Source organism: Pleurodeles waltl, chromosome 12, assembly GCF_031143425.1.
Source record: "Pleurodeles waltl isolate 20211129_DDA chromosome 12, aPleWal1.hap1.20221129, whole genome shotgun sequence".
NCBI classification, from domain to species: domain Eukaryota; kingdom Metazoa; phylum Chordata; class Amphibia; order Caudata; family Salamandridae; genus Pleurodeles; species Pleurodeles waltl.
Window position 1 is genome coordinate 61483865 of NC_090451.1, and position 22570 is coordinate 61506434.

Genomic DNA, 22570 nt, shown 5'->3' on the forward strand with positions numbered 1-22570 from the left:
AGTTGGTGCTATCAATATGAGTTTGAGTTTGTTTTGACTGAGTTTGTTTACCAGGTAAGGAAGGAGAGGGAGAGGAGGAAAAGCGTAAGCAAATATCCCTGACCAGTTCATCCATAGGGCATTGCCTAGGGACTGTTTGTGTGGGTATCTGGATGCGAAGTTTTGGCATTTTGCGTTCTCCTTCGTCGCAAACAAGTCTATTTGAGGTGTTCCCCAGAGTTTGAAATAGGTGTTCAGAATTTGGGGGTGAATTTCCCATTCGTGGACCTGTTGGTGATCTCGAGAGAGGTTGTCTGCGAGTTGATTTTGGATCCCTGGTATAAATTGTGCTATTAGGCGAATTTGGTTGTGAATTGCCCAACGCCAAATTTTTTGTGCTAGCAGGCTTAACTGCGTGGAGTGTGTCCCCCCTTGCTTGTTTAGATAATACATTGTTGTCATGACGAGAATGTATTTGTGAACTATTATTGGTTGGAAAGCTTTTAGTGCTTGAAAAACTGCTAGTAGTTCTAGGTGATTTATATGCAGTTTTGTTTGATGTACGTTCCATTGTTCTTGTATGCTGTGTTGATCGAGGTGTGCTCCCCACCCTGTCATGGAAGCATCTGTTATTACGTATTGTGGCACTGGGTCTTGGAAAGGCCGCCCCTTGTTTAAATTTATGTTGTTCCACCACAGAAGCGAGAGGTAAGTTTGGCGGTCTATTAACACCAGATCTAGAAGATGACCCTGTGCTTGAGACCACTGTGATGCTAGGCACTGTTGTAAGGGCCTCATGTGCAGTCTTGCGTTTGGGACAATGGCTATGCATGAAGACATCATGCCTAGGAGTTGCAATATCTTCTTTGCTTGTATCTTTTGTGTTGGATACATGCGTTGTATGATGGTGTTGAAATTTTGAATTCTTTGGGGACTTGGAGTGGCTACTCCTTTTGTTGTGTCTATTATGGCTCCTAGGTATTGTTGTACATTGCACGGCAGAATGTTGGATTTCGTGAAGTTGACGGTGAACCCTAGTTTGAAGAGGGTTTGTATGATCTGATTTGTGTGATTTGAGCACTCTATTAACGAATGGGCCTTGATTAGCCAGTCGTCTAGATATGGGAACACATGTATTTGCTGCCTTCTGATGTGTGCAGCGACTACCGCTAGACATTTGGTAAAGACTCTTGGTAAAGACTCTTGGTGCGGTTGTTAATCCGAAAGGCAGTACCTTGAATTGGTAATGTATTCCTTTGAATACAAACCTTAGGTATTTCCTGTGCGATGGGTGTATTGGTATATGGAAATACGCGTCCTTGAGGTCTAAAGTTGACATGTAGTCGTGTAGTTTTAGCAATGGTAATACTTCTTGTAGTGTGACCATGTGAAAGTGGTCTGATTTGATGAATGTGTTCACTATTCTGAGGTCTAGGATTGGTCTCAGCGTTTTGTCCTTCTTTGGTATCAGAAAGTACAGTGAGTAAACTCCTGTGTTTATTTGTGTGTTTGGCACTAATTCGATTGCATTCTTTTGCAGTAGTGCCTGCACCTCTATCTCCAGGAGATTGGAATGATGTTTTGTCAAATTTTGTGCTTTTGGTGGTATGTTTGGAGGGAATTGTAGAAATTCTAAGCAATAACCATGTTGGAAAATTGCTAGAACCCAAGTGTCTGTAGTGATCTCCTGCCATGCTTTGTAATAATGACTTATTCTTCCCCCCACTGGTGTTGTGTGGAGGGGGTGAGTGACGTGTGAGTCACTGCTTAGTAGTAGGGGTTTTGGGGCTTTGAAATTTTCCTCTATTTCTAGGGAATTGCCCTCCTCTATATTGTCCCCGAAAACCTCCTCTGTACTGTCCCTGGTAACTGGACGGTGTTGCCTGTGAGGTGCTGGCTTGTGTGCTTTGACCCCGAAACCCCCCTCCAAAGGGTGTTTTACGGAATGTGCTGTAATTCCCTCTGCTCTGCGGGGAGTAGAGTGCGCCCATGGCTTTAGCAGTGTCCGTGTCTTTTTTGAGTTTCTCAATCGCTGTGTCCACTTCTGGACCGAACAGTTCTTTTTCGATAAAAGGCATATTGAGAACTGCTTGCTGAATCTCTGGTTTAAATCCAGACGTTCGGAGCCATGCATGCCTTCTGATAGTTACAGATGTATTAATTGTCCGTGCAGCTGTATCTGCAGCGTCCATGGAGGAGCGGATTTGGTTGTTGGAAATGGTCTGTCCCTCCTCAACCACTTGTTTTGCCCTATTTTGTAGGTCCTTGGGCAGATGGTCAATGAGATGTTGCATCTCATCCCAATGGGCTCTGTCATAGCGCGCAAGTAGTGCCTGGGAGTTAGCGATGCGCCACTGGTTTGCAGCTTGTGCTGCGACTCTTTTACCAGCTGCATCGAACTTGCGGCTTTCTTTATCTGGGGGTGGTGCATCTCCAGATGTGTGGGAGATGGCCCTTTTCCTAGCTGCTCCTACAACGACAGAGTCTGGTGGCAGCTGTGTAGTGATGAAAGCCAGGTCTGTAGGAGGCGCCTTATACTTTTTTTCCACTCTTGGTGTGATTGCCCTACTTTTGACCGGCTCCTTAAAGATTTTTTGCGTGCCGGAGCATACCAGGGAGCATAGGCAGGCTTTGGTAGGAGCTGTGGGTGGAGGAGAGTGTGTTGAATAAAAAGTCATCCTCGACCTGTTCTGAGTGGAGGCTTACATTGTGGAATTGTGCTGCTCTAGCCACCACTTGAGAATACGCAGTGCTGTCCTCTGGTGGAGATGGCTTCGTAGGGTATGCCTCCGGACTGTTATCTGACACTGGGGCGTCGTATAAGTCCCATGCGTCTTGATCTTGGTCACCCTGGCTCATGGTGGTGTGAGCTGGGGAATGTGATGGAGTTTGTGCTGGTGAGACGTTAATCACAGGTGGAGGAGAGGGTGGTGGGGTAACTTTTTTCACCACTTTTGTTTGTGGTGTTTGTTTAGTTTGGAACTCCAATCTTCTCTTTCTTCTAATAGGGTGAAGGGTGCTTATTTTTCCTGTCCCCTGCTGTATGAAAATACGCTTTTGCGTATGGTCTACATCCGTTGAGTGTAGTTCTTCCTCAAACCTATGCTTTTGCATTTGGGAGGTTAGCGAGTGCTCTTCTGTATAAGAGCCTGAAACTGGGTCGGTTGCAGTTTGTTTCGGCACCAAAACCCTGTCTGCATCTTTTTTCGGCTCCGAGGTGACTTTTTTCTTTTTCGGGGCCGAAACCTCTCAGCGTCGATCTTCGGTGCCGCTGTCTCGGCGTCGAGCCGTGTCTACACCGGTATCTCGGTGTCGATGCTTGTCTCCAGCACTTTCTCGGTCCCGAGAAGGCTGCGTGCCGGTGTCTCGACCGGAGTCGGACGATCTCGGCACTGTTTGGGCCTTTTTCGGTGCCGACGGTCGGTCACCGAATTTATGGGTCGAGCCATGGCCTGATGGCAGTGGCGTCCCCTGGGCCTTGTAAATCTTCTTTTGAGTGGTTTTCGACGTCCTATTCACGGTTTGTGTATCGTCGAATCCTTCGGAGTCCGATTCTTGGATCGAAAAGGATCCCTCCTCTTCTTGTTCCTCGAACTCCCGGTGGGCTGTCGGCGCGGACGCCATCTGAAGTCTTCTGGCTCGACGGTCTCGGAGAGTTTTTCGGGACCGGAACGCACGACAGGCCTCGCAGGTGTCTTCGCTGTGCTCAGGTGACAGGCACAGGTTGCAGACCAAGTGTTGGTCTGTATAGGGGTATTTATTGTGGCATTTGGGACAGAAACGGAACGGGGTCCGTTCCATCGGCGTTCTTCTGCACGCGGTCGGGCCGACCAGGCCCCGACGGGGGATCGAAAAAATTACCCCGAAGGGCACCGGAGCTCTTCGATCTTAGACGCGGTGTTGAATCTAACTACGCCGACCCCGAACGCAACAATACCGACGAAAATCTTCTGAAATTAGCTATTTTTCCGTTCCGAAACTCGGAGCGACAGGAACACGTCCGAACCCGATGGCGGAAAAAAAACAATCGAAGATGGAGTCGACGCCCATGCGCAATGGAGACAAAAGGAGGAGTCACTCTGTCCCGTGACTCGAAAGACTTCTTCGAAGAAAAACAACTTGTAACACTCCGGCCCAACACCAGATGGCGAGCTATTGCAAAACATGCGTATCTACAGCGACAGATGCCATCGAACTATGGTGTTACAGGTGATAAACCTTAAGGCACATAACCTTTTATTGTCACGGTTTCTAATACTACCAAGTCTGCCGTTTCCCAGTAAGTGGCGATCGATACTGAAAAGTCTTCATCTGGGCCAAACTGGTTTGGACGTCCAAGTGTTTAACCCAAAGCGGCTTGCTTTTCCACAAGGGCTTTGCCACTTTGTATTAGAACGAGGCAAATCAAGGGCCAAGCAGAGTCCCCCACCGGCTATGCTTCCGGTGTAGTTTTAATGAGCATGTGTTTAGCCCCCCCAAGTTTAACAATGTGATACATAGATATTGCCTCATCTGTTATGCTTCCAAACACAGCGTTCTAAATGGTCACAAAGAATTGTAGCACTAGCCCCACTGTCTTCAGCGCCAACACATTTATGTTTGAAGCTGCTTGTGCACAGTATCTTTGAGCTGTCAGTCACTGCACGCCTAAGGAACCTGTCAAAGATGGAGCGAGCCCAGAGGTGACTATTACATCATTACATCTGTATTAATAAACTTTTCTGCTCTGTAGCAGTAAGTGTGATCACTTTTTCCTGTTAAACTCAGTTAATATGTGCACCACTCTCAAGGTAAATGCAGCATTGACAGAGGGTGATGTATTCTCTTTTGTTGACATCTCTGCAAAAATAGCGGTTTTCAGGGGATAACTGGTTGTGTATTTGGCTGTTTTTTAAAGTCTACCTTTGCTTGATATAACATTAATGTATCTTTTACACTGCATGAAAACAATATCAATAGCAAGGACATGCCCACAGGGGTGTTTATTATCCCCAAAGCGCTCTGTGCCAGCTTGGAACGTTTCTATGTAAGCTCTAGTTATTTTCCATCTATAACTAGAAAAACAAACGTTCAGAAGATGACAAGAACACAACTCACAAGTGCAGAAAGCCAAAGGTTAGATGGTTTGTTTCAAGAAGATTTCTAATTAGGGAAGCTGAAGAAAATCCAAATAAGCGCTAGTCAGTAAAGTAGCCGTTCTTCTGTTTTAATCTTGTCGTCAAAGACCGATCTCAAGGAGCCCATTTATCCCCTGCATATACAGGTGTGAAGTGTTCATGCCCTCAAGGTATATTTCTTTTGCTTCTATTCACTAGTTTAAGTTGTACCAAGCGCCAACCATACCCACGTCTTCAAAGTACTCTAAAATGTGACGAACAAGCTGCTGTATTGTAATGCTTCATGAATATACAAAAAGATGCCATGATGACATTAACACCAACGCTCCATCGTGGGTATAGATTTATTAAGTTCACACACAACCCATCCTTCTCTCCAACAGAACGGGATGTCTGAGGAGAAGAGATCTAAATACTACATGAAATACTGACGAGGGAGCAAGGTGAACAAAGCAATAAGAGACAAATGAGGCATTTAAAAAAAGGTAGCATTTACGAACAACCAAGGAGGAATGCTGCCACCCTCCAATGTCCCCTCAAATGGAAAACGTTTTACAGCCGCCAATACCCCTACACTCTTAATCCTACAATAATTTGAGTTGCACAGGCCTACTTAAAATATATGGAAAATGTCACTTACCCAGTGTACATCTGTTCGTGGCATTAGTCGCTGCAGATTCACATGCTGTGCACAGTCCGCCGTCTGGTGTTGGGCTCGGAGTGTTACAAGTTGTTTTTCTTCGAAGAAGTCTTTGAGTCACGAGACCGAGGGACTCCTCCCACTTCGGTTCCATTGCGCATGGGCGTCGACTCCATCTTAGATTGTTTTTCCCCCGCAGAGGGTGAGGTAGGAGTTGTGTATGCTAGTAAATAGTGCCCATGCAATGGAATGAATATGTATGTACAAAATGAAGGTTAAAGTAATATATTTACAAATGTACACATGTTGAAGATCTACTTCTAAACGGCTACAGGCTCCCGGGGAGGAGGGTGGGCGCATGTGAATCTGCAGCGACTAATGCCACGAACAGATGTACACTGGGTAAGTGACATTTTCCGTTCGGTGGCATGTGTAGCTGCAGATACACATGCTGTGCATAGACTAGTAAGCAGTTATCTCCCCAAAAGCGGTGGTTCAGCCTGTAGGAGTGGAAGTAGTTTGAAATAAAGTTCTTAGTACAGCTTGACCTACTGTGGCTTGTTGTGCAGATAACATCTACACAGTAGTGCTTAGTAAATGTATGAGGCGTAGACCATGTTGCTGCCTTACATATTTCGTTCATTGGAATATTTCCTAGAAAGGCCATAGTAGCACCTTTCTTTCTGGTTGAGTGTGCCTTTGGTGTAATAGGCAGCTCTCTCTTTGCTTTAAGATAGCAGGTTTGAATGCACCTAACTATCCATCTAGCAATGCCTTGTTTTGAAATAGGATTTCCTGTATGAGGTTTTTGAAAGGCAATAAATAGTTGTTTTGTCTTTCTAATTAGTTTTGTTCTGTCAATGTAGTACATTAGTGCTCTTTTGATGTCTAATGTATGTAGTGCTCTTTCAGCTACGGAATCTGGCTGTGGGAAGAACACTGGTAATTCTACTGTTTGATTTAAGTGGAACGGTGAGACAACCTTTGGTAAGAATTTTGGATTTGTTCTTAGAACTATTTTATTTTTATGTATTTTAATAAATGGTTCTTGTATGGTAAATGCCTGAATCTCACTCACTCTTCTTAGAGATGTGATGGCAATGAGAAATGCAACTTTCCACGTTAAGTATTGCATTTCACAAGAATGCATGGGCTCGAAAGGTGGGCCCATGAGTCTTGTTAAGACAATGTTGAGGTTCCATGAAGAAACAGGTGGTTTCCTTGGTGGTATAATTCTCTTTAGGCCTTCCATAAACGCTTTAATGACTGGTATTCTGAATAGTGAAGTTGAGTGAGTAATTTGCAGGTAAGCAGATATTGCGGTGAGATGTATTTGTATGGAAGAAAAAGCTAGATTCGATTTTTGCAAATGTAGTAAATATCCTACTACATCTTTTGGAGATGCGTGTAATGGTTGAATTTGATTGTTATGGCAGTAACAAACAAATCTTTTCCATTTATTTGCATAGCAGTGTCTACAGGGAGTGCAGAATTATTAGGCAAGTTGTATTTTTGAGGATTAATTTTATTATTGAACAACAACCATGTTCTCAATGAATCCAAAAAACTCATTAATATCAAAGCTGAATATTTTTGGAAGTAGTTTTTAGTTTGTTTTTAGTTTTAGCTATGTTAGGGGGATATCTGTGTGTGCAGGTGACTATTACTGTGCATAATTATTAGGCAACTTAACAAAAAACAAATATATACCCATTTCAATTATTTATTATTACCAGTGAAACCAATATAACATCTCAACATTCACAAATATACATTTCTGACATTCAAAAACAAAACAAAAACAAATCAGTGACCAGTATAGCCACCTTTCTTTGCAAGGACACTCAAAAGCCTGCCATCCATGGATTCTGTCAGTGTTTTGATCTGTTCACCATCAGCATTGCGTGCAGCAGCAACCACAGCCTCCCAGACACTGTTCAGAGAGGTGTACTGTTTTCCCTCCTTGTAAATCTCACATTTGATGATGGACCACAGGTTCTCAATGGGGTTCAGATCAGGTGAACAAGGAGGCCATGTCATTAGATTTCCTTCTTTTATACCCTTTCTTGCCAGCCACGCTGTGGAGTACTTGGACGCGTGTGATGGAGCATTGCCCTGCATGAAAATCATGTTTTTCTTGAAGGATGCAGACTTCTTCCTGTACCACTGCTTGAAGAAGGTGTCTTCCAGGAACTGGCAGTAGGACTGGGAGTTGAGCTTGACTCCATCCTCAACCCGAAAAGGCCCCACAAGCTCATCTTTGATGATACCAGCCCAAACCAGTACTCCACCTCCACCTCCACCTTGCTGGCGTCTGAGTCGGACTGGAGCTCTCTGCCCTTTACCAATCCAGCCACGGGCCCATCCATCTGGCCCATCAAGACTCACTCTCATTTCATCAGTCCATAAAACCTTTGAAAAATCAGTCTTGAGATATTTCTTGGCCCAGTCTTGACGTTTCAGCTTGTGTGTCTTGTTCAGTGGTGGTCGTCTTTCAGCCTTTCTTACCTTGGCCATGTCTCCGAGTATTGCACACCTTGTGCTTTTGGGCACTCCAGTGATGTTGCAGCTCTGAAATATGGCCAAACTGGTGGCAAGTGGCATCTGCACGCTTGACTTTTCTCAGTTCATGGGCAGTTATTTTGCACCTTGGTTTTTCCACACGCTTCTTGCGACCCTGTTGACTATTTTGAATGAAACGCTTGATTGTTCGATGATCACGCTTCAGAAGCTTTGCAATTTTAAGAGTGCTGCATCCCTCTGCAAGATATCTCACTATTTTTGACTTTTCTGAGCCGGTCAAGTCCTTCTTTTGACCCATTTTGCCAAAGGAAAGGAAGTTGCCTAATAATTATGCACACCTGATATAGGGTGTTGATGTCATTAGACCACACCCCTTCTCATTACAGAGATGCACATCACCTAATATGCTTAATTGGTAGTAGGCTTTCGAGCCTATACAGCTTGGAGTAAGACAACATGCATAAAGAGGATGATGTGGTCAAAATACTCATTTGCCTAATAATTCTGCACTCCCTGTACTGGAAGGTCTTCTTTCTTGTTTTATGACCTCCATACATTCCTGTGTGAGGTTTAAGTGTCCGAATTCTAGGATTTCAGGAGCCAAATTGCTAGATTCAGCGATGCTGGGTTTGGATGCCTGATCTGTTGTTTGTGTTGTGTTGTGTTAACAGATCTGGTCTGTTTGGTAGCTTGACATGAGGTACTACTGACAGGTCTAGTAGTGTTGTGTACCAAGGTTGTCTTGCCCATGTCGGTGCTATTAGTATCAGTTTGAGTTTGTTTTGACTCAATCTGTTTACTAGATATGGAAGGAGAGGGAGAGGGGGAAAAGCGTACGCAAATATCCCTGACCAATTCATCCATAGAGCATTGCCTTGGGATCGCTGGTGTGGGTACCTGGATGCGAAGTTTTGGCATTTTGAGTTTTCTTCTGTTGCAAATAGGTCTATTTGGGGTGTTCCCCAAATTTGAAAGTAAGTGTTCAGTATTTGGGGGTGAATCTCCCATTCGTGGATTTGTTGGTGATCGAGAGAGATTGTCTGCTAGCTGGTTTTGGATCCCTGGAATAAATTGTGCTATTAGGCGAATGTGGTTGTGAATCGCCCAATGCCATATTTTTTGTGTTAGGAGACACAACTGTGTTGTGTGTACCCCCCCCTGTTGGTTTAAATAATACATTGTTGTAATGTTGTCTGTTTTGACAAGAATGTATTTGTGGGTTATTATGGGCTGAAATGCTTTTAGCGCTAGAAATACTGCCAACAGTTCTAGGTGATTTATGTGAAACTGCCTTTGATGTATGTCCCATTGTCCTTGGATGCTGTGCTGATTGAGGTGTGCTCCCCACCCTGTCATGGAAGCATCCGTTGTTATGACGTATTGTGGCACTGGGTCTTGGAAAGGCCGCCCTTTGTTTAAATTTGTACGGTTCCACCATAGAAGCGAGATGTATGTTTGGCGGTCTATCAACACCAGATCTAGAAGTTGACCCTGTGCATGTGACCATTGTGATGCTAGGCACTGTTGTAAGGGCCGCATGTGCAACCTTGCGTTTGGGACAATGGCTATGCATGAAGACATCATGCCTAGGAGTTTTAATACCATTTTTGCTTGTATCTTTTGTGTTGGATACATGGCCTGTGTTACCTTGTGAAATGCTTGAACCCTTTGTGGACTTGGAGTGGCTATCCCTTCTGTTGTGTTGATTGTCGCTCCCAAGTATTGCTGTGTTTGGCACGGCGAAAGGTGTGACTTTGCATAGTTGATAGAGAAACCTAGCTTGTGAAGGGTCTGTATGACATACTTTGTGTGATATAAACACTTTGTTAGCGTGTTGGTTTTGATTAACCAGTCGTCTAAGTAAGGGAACACGTGTATTTGCTGCCTTCTGATATGTGCAGCTACTACTGCTAGGCATTTTGTAAAGACTCTTGGCGCGGTTGTTATTCCGAATGGCAACACTTTGAATTGGTAATGTATTCCTTTGAATACGAACCTTAGGTATTTCCTGTGTGAAGGATGTATCGGTATATGGAAATACGCATCTTTTAGGTCTAATGTTGTCATGTAGTCTTGCTGTTTGAGCAGTGGGATTACGTCCTGTAATGTGACCATGTGAAAGTGGTCTGATTTGATGTAGGTATTTAGTGTTCTGAGATCTAGTATCGGTCTCAGAGTTTTGTCCTTTTTTGGTATTAGAAAGTACAGTGAGTAAACTCCTGTGTTTTTCTGTAGACTTGGTACTAACTCTATTGCATCCTTTTGCAGTAATGCTTGAACTTCTAGTCCTAGAAGATCCATATGCTGTTTTGACATATTGTGTGTTTTCGGTGGTACGTTTGGAGGGAATTGGAGAAATTATATGCAATAACCATGCTGGATAATTGCTAAGACCCAAGTGTCTGTTATCTCCTCCCAAGATTTGTAGAACTGGCTTAGTCTTCCCCCCACTGGTGTTGTGTGAAGGGGTTGTTTGACTTGTGAGTCACTGTTTATTTTGAGGGGTTTTGGGACCTTGAAATTTTCGTGAGCTTTGTTTCGACGTCTTACTCACGGTTGACGTTTCTTCGGCGTAGAGTTCTTCGGAATCCGACTCGTGGATGGAGAAAGTTTCTTCTTCCTCCTCGAACCGTTGTTGTCCTGTCGGCGTGGACGCCATCTGCAATCTCCTGGCTCTTCGGTCTCTGAGCGTTTTCCTCGACCGAAACGCGCGACAGGCTTCGCACGTCTCCTCCTTGTGCTCGGGGGACAGGCACAAGTTAAAGACCAAATGTTGATCCGTATAAGGATATTTTTTATGGCATTTAGGACAGAATCGGAACGGGGTCCGTTCCATCAGTCTTGAAGTCTTGAAGTCGCACGCGGTCGGGCCGACCAGGCCCCGACGGGGGATCAAAATTACCCCGAAGGGCTACCGGAGCTCTTCAAGATTCGGTGTCTATTTGTTCTAACTAACCCGATACCGAACGAAACAATACCGACAAATTTTTCCGAGATTCTGACTAACTTTCCGACACGAACACGGAGCGAAAAGGAACACGTCCGAACCCGATGGCGGAAAAAAAACAATCTAAGATGGAGTCGACGCCCATGCGCAATGGAACCGAAGTGGGAGGAGTCCCTCGGTCTCGTGACTCGAAAAGACTTCTTCGAAGAAAAACAACTTGTAACACTCAGCCCAACACCAGACGGCGGACTGTGCACAGCATGTGTATCTGCAGCTACACATGCCACCGAACATATATATATACATACATACATATATATACATACATATACATACATATACACATACATATACATATACACATACATATATATATATATACACACACACACACACATACACACACATATATATATATACACACCTCATTCCCAAAAGGTTAAATCTACCTAACCAGAATACTCACTACCAAAAAATGAAAAAACAGCAGGTAAAAAAAAAAAAAGAGAATTTCAATTACCTGCGACCTAGTTTGGCCTTCAGTGCTGCCTTGTTTGCGTTCCATTTGTCCAAAAGAGGGCAGTTAACAGCGGTGGGCTTTAGATGATCCAGGGGAGTGATGTCCTTGCCCTGTTTCCAAAGTTCATAACGTTCTGGCTGAAGAACCCTCACAAATACATCCATAGAAATCTTCACCATGTCTTTGCGACAGGTACACTGAAAAAGAAACACATGAAAGTAGACTAGTCGTGCAGTGAGACAATTTGAATCATAACTTTCTCCCCATTCACCGAAACTATTTAAGCAAAAGAGGTCCACCATAGAAGGTTTCTCCAATCATTACTGCAGGACAACCATGAATTAATAACAACCAAAAGAACAGGCACGATGTAGTGTATAGAAGAGTGCAAGTTAAATGCAACAGTAAAACTAATATGCACCTAAAAAATACACGTTTTACTCGATCTTTGTTAAGTAATGCTTGCAAAAGCTTCAGAGGGTAGCCTAAACTATTCCCCAGCAAATGTATTCAATATACACGTCTCTGGAAAACAAGTGAAGCAGCTTTAGCCCTGGTGGAAGAGCATGAAGTCTCCAAGTTCAGTCTTAAGCCGGATATACATGATACTATCAACATGATGCTCGCATGCCTTGCTGTGGCGATTTCACCACAGTGGCCAAACGATGATCTGTGTTTTGTAAGAGTCTTTTCACTTAAAACAAGAATGCTGCAGGCTATTAAAACAGACTCTGCAATATCTTTAAGGGTGCTACCAGGGAGAGTAGCAATTCTTATTTTATAGTTTTGTAACTTTAGGCAGCAACACTACCCCCAAAACTAACCTCCTGCTCTGCTCATACGGCAGACCAATATGAATGGCTGCTGCTGTGAGGAAGACCCTGCAGTAAACAGAGCCCTTCAACCACTAAAGGCCAAGACAGAACCAGCTGAACCCAACTTTGTGCAGCTCACTCCCCCTCACCATCCATACCAGCAGCAACATTTTTTTTTTTTTTTACCAAAAGTCTAGTTCCAATTTTCTCTGAGAACACATGGTGCTTCTAGATTTCTAGATCACCTCTGCTCTGCAACGGAAATTAATTTCGACGTGACTTATCCACCAATCTGGGACAGACTCTAGTGCTTTGTATTTCTTTTCTAGCCTTCATGAAAAAGGAAGCATGTAGCTCATATTGAACATGCAAGACAACCCTTCCCAGATGTATCCCAACAGTGGACTAGCTATTACACAATGTGTGCCTTTATCTTGAAAATCAAATATGATCAGGCTCATCTTCAGATGCAGAATACTTTTTGCGCTGCTCTGTCGACAAGCATGGGAAATGTAGAAGTCACCTCTCTGGTGGTGAATATCTGGGAGCCGACGCTGAGCTTGGTTGTTCAGCCAGAAAAAAAAACTCATCCCAGCCTTGGTCCTGTTAACTAACATCACCAGCTTCTCTGTCTCACTGTTAACATCTGGCTGCATGTGCCAACTTAAATACTGAGAGCTTCAGCAGCTTGATTCACAATATCCTCTGTGTAGGTAACTACCCTCTTTTCGGCATGGTAACCCCCACTTTTTACCTGTCAGCGTGTTTTGACTGTTCACTGGGATCCTGCTAACCAGGACTTCAGTGACTGTGCTCTCTCCCTCTAACTTTGGTTGCTTAGGACTTAGCACACCCACAGTTGGCATACTGGTGCCCCCCATATAAGTCCCTACTATATGGGACTTCGGTACCCAAGGCATTGTGGCACCAGGGGTTCGCCCTGGGATGCAGCATGTATTATGCCACCCATGGGAGCCCATGCAAAATATGTCTGCCATTGCAGCCTGCATGAAAAGGTGCATGCACCCTTTCACATCACTGCACCAAATCACTGTACGTCACCCTTATGGCTGGCCCACCCAGCCCAGAGTGCAGGTACCTGTGTGTAAGGGCACCCCTGCATGAGCAAAGGTGCCCAAACAAACTCCAACCCCCATTACACTGGACTTCGTAAGTGCGGGGAAACCATTTTACCCTTGTACTGGACACCTGTGTCCAGCTATATAATGGTAAAACTGAACCTGGGCATGTTTGGTATCAAACATGTTGGAAGCATACCCCAATACTGCTGCCAGTATTGGTTGTATGTTTCCATGCACTCTGGGGTCTCCTTAGAAGACCCCCAGCATTGCTCCTACTAGGTATCTGGGGTTTTCCAGGCAGCCTGTGGTGAAGACACTCCTCAGACAGGTTTCTGCCCTCCTGCTGCTTGACCAGCCCAGGCAGAGGAAAGCAGAACAAAGGATTTCCTGCGGGAGGAGATAACTCTCTCGCCCTTGGAACCACATGGCTTGGGATGGGTAGCCTCCCCAAGCTGCCAGTATGCTTTGATTTTGGTGCCCTCCTTGCATAAACCAGTTTGCACCAGTTCAGGGACTCCATGTCCCAGCTTTGGCGCGAAACTGGACAATGGAAAGGGGAGTGACCACTCCTGTGTCCATCACAACCCCAGTGGTGATCAGAGCTCCTGCAGGTGGCCACCTGATTCTGCCATCTTGAATCCAAGGTGGGCAGAGGCCCCTGGGAGCATCTGATTGGCCAGGTCAGGCAGGTAATGTCACAACTTCCTCCTGATAGGTGGTCACACTGCTAGGTGATCAATCCCCCTTCCTGTGCTATTGAGGGTCTACCCTCAGGTAGGTCCTCAGATTCGACATTCAACATTTCAGCAGGACTCCTCTGCATCATTTACTTCATCTTCTGGCCACTTGGACTGCAACTAGACCCTCCAGGAACACACAATCTGCAACTCCAGCGATGACTCCGCTCTGCAACATTGTTACTCCGGCTCATTCCAGCAACTGCAACATTTCCCTGACTGTGCATCACCAGAGTGACGAGTGTTCAGCCTGTACACGAAGTAAGAAGGCATCTCCCTTGGAGTGAAGGAGTCATTCCCCCTGCATCCGCAGGCATCAACTGCAATGACAACCTGCTGTGTGGAACCTCTCTCCTCCAGAAGTGCGTGGATGCTGCATCACAGATGGGGGTCTGGAGTGGTCCCCTTGGTCCTCTCTACCAGCTGTCCAAATTGGGAGACGGTAAGCCCTTGCCTATCCTTACAGGACAGTACCCTTATGCACTATGTCTCTTGCAGCAAGCAAGGCTGGATTGTTCCTCCTCCAAGTTATCTTCAGGCTCTGTGTAGCCCCAGCACTCCTTCCTGCAAAGCCTGCTGCTCCAGTGACGAGGGGCACCTCTTCAGGTGTGCTGAGTGGGTCTCGCTGCAACTCCTGTGCCTGCTGCCCGTGGGTCACCTGTGGAGGCTGTCTCCTCTTGTGACTCTCCCAACTGGTGAGGGTCACTTCGGACTCCCTTCATTGGGCCGAGTCCCCCAGCCCTTGCTGGTCCTCTTCAGCCTTGCAAAACCTCTTCTCCAGCTCTTGTATTTGCCAAGGCTTGTTGGTTGTTTTTCAGCACCACTGACTGCATCATCACCTCTGACATGGAACATCACTTGCACGACTTCTGGAACTCTTCTGCTCCTGTGCTGCACAGCTGACTTTCTTCATCCACTGTCAACTTGGTCCTGCATCCACAGAAGGGTGGGTAGTGGCTCCTGCCACAGCCAGACTGGACTTGGTCCCCTTCTTTTGCAGGTCCTCTTCTGCCAGGATCCACCTTTGGTTTCTTCCAGTCTTGTCTGGGTCTTGCACAGCCCTTTTCCAAAGTTCTCCTGTGGGTTTGGGGAGAAACCAGGTACATACCTCTCCTGGTCGCTGGGGGGCACCCTAGTACATACCTTTTGGTGTTCCTAGTTCCTCCTGCTCCCTTCTACTGATTGCACTTCCTTGGGTGGGGGACTGCCTTTCACATTACACTTAGTGTATGGTTTGGTCTTTCCCTAGGGCCCTCACTATTTGCTATTGTTTTTACTATTTGCTATTGCTTCCTATGCTAATCACGGACTTCTAATGTGTACAGAATAGTGTGTTTATTTACCTCCTATTAAAGTATTGCCTATTCAGTATTTTAGTATTTGTGTTACTATAATAAAGTACCTTTATTTTTTGTAACTGTGTGGTTCTTTCATGTGTGCAAGTGCTGTGTGACTGCAGTGGTATTACATACGCTTTGCATGACTTCTAGATAAGTATTGGCTGCTCATCCAAAGCTACCTCTAGAGAACCCTGGCTTCCTAGACACGGTCTACACCTTACTAACAGGAGATACCTGGACCTGATATAAGGGGATAGCACCATAGGTGCTAACCACACACCAGGCCAGTTTCCTACACTCTGAAAGAGACATCCAAGGGTGGCAGTATGTGTGGGTTGATTGCTAGATATTCTGTTTGATTTAGCCACACAGTCAAATCTCATGGAAAGGCCAGTGGGAGAAGATTCAGGCATTATGTAGGTAACCAGCTGAAGAAATCTTCCTTTAGTTCTTTCATGGACTATAAGAAGTCCACTGGCAATTGAATTATCTGTTCCCGTGAACCCGCTGACATCAACTGCAAGAGATGTCCATAGAATAATGGCTCTCGATATCCATATACTACTTTATCTGACTCTCCAGATACATGGATACTTAAATCCCAAGGTCCCTCTGCTTCCAATGCTATTTCAGAAAGCACTGCATCATTCAAATACATGCGATGCCTGGCATTATTACTGTAACCTTCTCTACTACGCACAGATGAAGATTCAGACTATTTATAAGACCCTATATGGGGACCGTGGGGTAAGAAGGGGTACTGGGCCTCAACCGTGGGGGCTGGGGTCGTTTACCTTTGATGTCCCTAGAGTCTGTTCGACTTTGGCTCTGCAAAATTGGGCCAGGTACAACCCCTTTGGCACTTGATTCTCCGTGGTAGCGACAGCAAGCAGTTATCAGGCTTCTCAGAGAAGTTCAGAAATCAGCTATCACTCAGCAGCTCAATAACTTATTGCCCAACCCAGCACTTGTCATTTATAAAACGTAAGAACTTTGTTTCATTCAAAAGTGAACAACTTCACTCTACAGTAGTGTGCAGGTGTGAATGTTCACATGCACCTGCAACTGTACCCAGGGTTTAAAGTTCCACTTCCACCTTTCCCTAAGTGAATGTAACATAAGGTACAGCAGGTTTCAGGCACAGGTTAAGTGCTGCCAATCTTGTTTGGAGTAGTTGATCTCAGATTTTCAGTCATAGTCCCAGTATGTAAATCTCAGCAATGTCAGCCCTTTTCTCCCGCCAGTCAGTCCTGCAGGATGCATCTGGTCCGCCCTCCAGGGTAAAGATACAGCAACTAAGAGTGCCTTAGCAATTTGGTCCCATCCTTGAAAAGCAGCAGCTTCAGAGACCATTATTCGAGTAAAGCCAGGGTAGGCTCAGGTGTTGATGGCAGTCCCTGGTCATTCACAGACCCCTTCAGATGGTATCAGAGGCCACTAAAGACATTCTCCAGGGTGGCGGTACAGCCCTGACACCACTCAGATAATGGCAGATGAAATCTACCCTGGAGTTTAAATATCCTGTCAGTTGTTGGGCAGTCTGGGAAATGCCCTCAGCCTTTTGCAAAGACAAACATCCTCCTGGCGTAGAACCCAAAACCCCAATCTGCGGTTTATTGCAATACCACATGGTGGTAGTATATAGTCCATGAGAACAAACACCCGTTCCCTCCTTTATGGTCGGGAGGAACGCTTTCTGCGTCAGGTGAATTGCTCATTAACTCCACCAGGTTGATGTGGAGACTAGAGTCCTCTGATCTCCACTTCTCAAAAGGTGGCTTCCCCAACCCAGCAGCAATGCATTTTTCACTCTAGGTGGGGTAGGGCGAGAGGTCTGCCACTCATCCAACTAGCAGCCACCACTGCAGGACTTTCAGTCTCTTCTGAAACCTGGATGTTCTTAACTTCTCTACAGAGAAGTCGTCATCTGAGAGATGTTGTGATGTGGGTAGCATATCCGGTTTGAGCAGCTCAGTCAGGACATTTGTTTTTTCTCTCTGTTTTGGCCAAGGTAATAAACTTCTGCCGTCATCCTAATCACAATGGCAAAGGAGGCAGACTGTTCTGTTGCCATAGCTAGAGGAGGAAAGACCAATGTATTGAGAGGTCTAGTCGTCTGGCATCCTGTAAATCCAAAAATATGTTTTATGTCAAAATGTTCATCATTAGTATGAGACTAGGAGATTCCCAGGCATCAATAAAAGGCATGCAATGTGTGACCTCTGGAGGGATGGAAATTGTTTTTCGCAGTCTGATGAGAACTACTGCCTCTGGTTGAGGCATCCATGATGTCAGTGTCAGCATTGAGCCCTGGGTTTACAGCATTTGTTGCAATGCCAAAGGTGGCGTCTGACTGTGCCAGTGCTGGAGCCAACTGAGCTAAGCTCTGTCATGGGGTCGGCCTTGAAGCAAGCTAGAGTGCAGCAGTCAGCGAGACTGGAGGCAACCCCTGATCGTTAGGGCCCGAAGCCATGCTAGAAGGACCTGGTGGAGAACTAAAAATTCTCTCCACGGCCTTTTCAAATTTCTGAAGTTAGAGTTGTATCCAATGGTCCGGAATATTGAGGCATAGTGATGTAGATTGTGAAATCAGTTCACAGTAAGTGAAACTACTCCTTGGGATTAGAGGTACACAGGGTGCCATGCAACTGAATGGTGGGATGAAGGGGACCCATGCTTCAACGTCAGGTAAGATGAAGAAATCCAGAAATTCTGGACTTAGATGACGAATGGTCACGCATGGCCAAAGGAGCAACAATGTCTTTGACCTCAACTCGGACCTCCTTTGACTTCCTCTAAAGTTCTGAGACTGCACCTTTGGCTTCACAGTAACAGATAGCCTTTTTGTTCATCTTTCTGCAGCAACACCAAATCATGTCTGGCACTTGGGCACAAAGGACAGTCATTGTGGGTGCCTGTCACTGACATTAGTAAGGTGCAGTCCTTGCTGTCATTTTTGGCGAGGACAAATCCTTGCACACTGAACAAAAATGAAGTGAAAAAGGAAACCGGTCAACCTGAAATTATTCAATGTAGCTCTGGATGCACACTGGATGGCACAAAAAGAAAGTGACTTCAGTGTGTATAGAGAGAAATAAACAGATATATGGAAAATGTCACTTACCCAGTGTACATCTGTTCGTGGCATGTTCCGCTACAGATTCACATGCTGTGCACTGTTCATGCCATCTAGTGTTGGACTCGGAGTGTTACAAGTTGTTTTTCTTCGAAGAAGTCTTTTCGAGTCACGGGACAGAGTGACTCCGCCCTTTCGGCTCCATTGCGCATGGGCATCGACTCCATCTTAGATTCTTTTCCCCGCATAGGGTGAGGTAGGAGTGGTAGAATGAGAATACTAAAGATGTCCATGCAATAGAATAGATATGTATGTACAGAGTTTGTGCTAAAGGTATGTTTATTTACATATATACAATTTTTAATTGCAACTTCAACGGCTACAGGCTCCCAGGGAGGTGGGAGGGCGCATGTGAATCTGCAGCGGAACATGCCACAAACAGATGTACACTGGGTAAGTGCCATTTTCCGTTGGATGGCATGTGTAGCTGCAGATACACATGCTGTGCATAGACTACAAAGCAGTAATCCTCCCCAAAGCGGTGGTCAGCCTGTAGGAGTTGAAGTTGTTTGAAATAATGTTCTTAGTACACCCTGTCCTACTGTGGCTTGTTGTGTTGCTAGCACATCTACACAGTAGTGTTTGGTAAACGTATGAGGTGTAGACCAAGTGGCTGCCTTACAAATCTGTCATTGGTATATTACCTAGAAAGGCCATTGTTGCTCCTTTCTTTCTAGTGGGGTGTGCCTTTGGTGTAATGGGTAACTCTTTTAGCTTTGAGGTAACAGGTTTATATGCATTTTACTATCCATCTGGCTATGCCCCGTTTGGATATAGGGTTACCAGCATGGGGTTTTTGGAAAGCAACGAACAATTGCTTAGATTTACGAAATGGTTTTGGTCTGTCTATGTAATACATTAGTGCTCTTTTTATGTCTAATGTATGCAGTGCTCTTTCCGCTACTGAGTCTGGCTGTGTGACGAAGACTGGGAGCTCTACAGTTTGGTTTAGATGAAACGGTGAAATGACTTGGCAGAAATTTTGGATTTGTGCAGAGAACCACTTTATGTTTGTGTACTTGTATAAATGGTTCTTCGATAGGGAACGCCTGTATTTCGCTAACTCTTCGTAGTGAAGTGATGGCTATTAGAAATGCTACCTTCCAAGTCAAGAATTGGATTTGGCAAAAATGCATGGGTTCAAAAGGTGGACCCATGAGTTGTGTAAGTACAATATTAAGATTCCACGAGAGTACTGGTGGGGGTCTTGGAGGTTTGATCCTTTTTAGTTCCTCCATATAGGCTTTAATAACTGGGATTCTAAAAAGTGACTTTGTATGTTTAATCTGCAGGTAAGGAGAGATCACAGTGAGATGTATTTTAATGGAAGAGAAGGCCACACTTTTGTAAGTGTAGTAAGTAACTTACAATGTTTTGTGTGGAGGCGTTTAATGGTATAATTTGATTAGCCTGGCAATAGCAGACAAACCTTTTCCATTTGTTAGCGTAACAATGTCTTGTTGTGGGCTTGCTTGCTTGTTTAATGACTTCCATACACTCTTTGGAAAGGTTTAGGTATCTGTAAGGAAATGCCTCCTTGGCATGGTTACCCCCTGACTTTTTGCCTTTGCTGATGCTATGTTTTGATTTGAAAGTGTGCGGAGGCCTGCTAACCAGGCCCCAGCACCAGTGTTCTTTCCCTAACCTGTACTTTTTTTTACACAATTGGCACCCTGGCATCCAGGTAAGTCCCTTGTAACTGGTACCCCTGGTACCAAGGGCCCTGATGCCAGGGAAGGTCTCTAAGGGCTGCAGCATATCTTATGCCACCCTGGGGACCCCTCACTCAGCACAGACACACTGCTTGCCAGCTTGTGTGTGCTAGTGGGGATAAAAAGACTAAGTCGACATGGCACTCCCTTCAGGGTGCCATGCCAACCTCACACTGCCTACGGGTATAGATAAGTCACCCCTCTAGCAGGCCTTACAGCCCTAAGGCAGGGTGCACTATACCATAGGTGAGGGCACCAGTGCATGAGCACTGTGCCCCTACAGGGTCTAAGCCAAACCTTAGACATTGTAAGTGCAGGGTAGCCATAAGAGTATATGGTCTCGGAGTCTGGCAAACACGAACTCCACAGCACCATAATGGCTACACTGAAAACTGGGAAGTTTGGTATCAAACTTCTCAGCACAATAAATGCACACTGATGCCAGTGTACATTTTATTGTAACATACACCCCACAGGGCACCTTAGAGGTGCCCCCTGAAACCTTAACCAACTACCCGTGTAGGCTGACTGGTTTTAGCAGCCTGCCACACTCGAGACATGTTGCTGGCCACATGGGGAGAGTGCCTTTGTCACTCTGTGGCTAGTAACAAAGCCTGCACTGGGTGGAGATGCTTATCACCTCCCCCTTGCAGGAGCTGTAACACCTGGCGGTGAGCCTCAAAGGCTCACCCCCTTTGTTACAGCACCACAGGGCATTCCAGCTAGTGGAGTTGCCCGCCCCCTCCGGCCACGGACCCACTTTTGGCGGCAAGGCCGGAGGAGATAATGAGAAAAACAAGGAGGAGTCACTGACCAGTCAGGGCAGCCCCTAAGGCAACCTGAGCTGAAGTGACTGACTTTTAGGAATCCTCCATCTTGCAGATGGAGGATCCCCCCCAATAGGGATAGGAATGTGACCCCCTCCCCTTGGGAGGAGGCACAAAGAGGGTGTAGCCACCCACAGGGCTAGTAGCCATTGGCTACTGCCCTCCCTGACCTAAACACACCCCTAAATTCTGTATTTAGGGGCTCCCCTGAACCTAGGAACTCCAATTCCTGCAACCTAAGAAGAAGAGGACTGCTGAACTGAAAAACCCTGCAGAGAAGACTGAGACACCAACTGCTTTGGCCCCAGCTCTACCGGCCGGTCTCCCCACTTCGAAAAGACACTGCTCCAGCGACGCTTTCCCCAGGACCAGCGACCTCTGAATCCTCAGAAGACTGCCCTGCTCTAGAAGGACCAAGAAACTCCAGAGGACAGCGGCTCTGTTCACCCAAGACTGCAACTTTGTTTCCAAAGAAGCAACTTCAAGACAACTGTGTTTCCCGCCAGAAGCGTGAGACTTGCTACTCTGCACCAGACGCCCCTGGCTTGACTTGTGGAGAAACAACACTTCAGGGAGGACTCCCCGGCGACTAAGAGACTGAGTAACCAGAGTTACCCCCCGAGCCCCCACAGCGACACCTGCAGAGGGAATCCCGAGGCTCCCCCTGACCGTGACTGCCTGACTCCCAGATCCCGACGCCTGGAAAAGACTCTGCACCCACAGCCCCCAGGACCTGAAAGATCGGAACTCCAGTGCAGGAGTGACCCCCAGGAGGCCCTCTCCCTTGCCCAGGTGGTGGCTACCCTGAGGACCCCCCCCCCCCCCCCTTGCCTGCATCGCTGAAGAGACCCCTTGGTCTCCCATTGATTTCCACTGGAAACCCGACGTGTGTTTGCACACTGCACCCAGCCGCCCCCGTGCTGCTAAGGGTGTACTTTCTATGATGACTTGTGTCCCCCCCGGTGCCCTACAAAACCCCCCTGGTCTGCCCTCCGAAGACGCAGGTACTTACCCGCTGGCAGACTGGAACCGGGGCACCCCCTTCTCCATTGAAGCCTATGCATTTTGGGCACCGCTTTGAACTCTGCACCTGACCGGCCCTGAGCTGCTGGTGTGGTAACCTTGGGGTTGCTCTGAATCCCCAACGGTGGGCTACCTTGGACCCAAACTTGAACCCCGTAGGTGGTTTACTTAC

General features: G+C 46.1%; 1 protein-coding gene across 1 annotated transcript in view; it reads right to left on the reverse strand.

Moving 5' to 3' along the window:
• Positions 1–22570, reverse strand: part of KDM4B (lysine demethylase 4B) — a 399544-nt gene that overhangs the window by 278492 nt on the left and 98482 nt on the right. The window contains exon 9 of the mRNA XM_069215895.1: positions 11727–11923. Within this exon, the coding sequence (XP_069071996.1) occupies positions 11727–11923 (197 nt within the window). The remainder of the gene's footprint in view (positions 1–11726; positions 11924–22570) is intronic.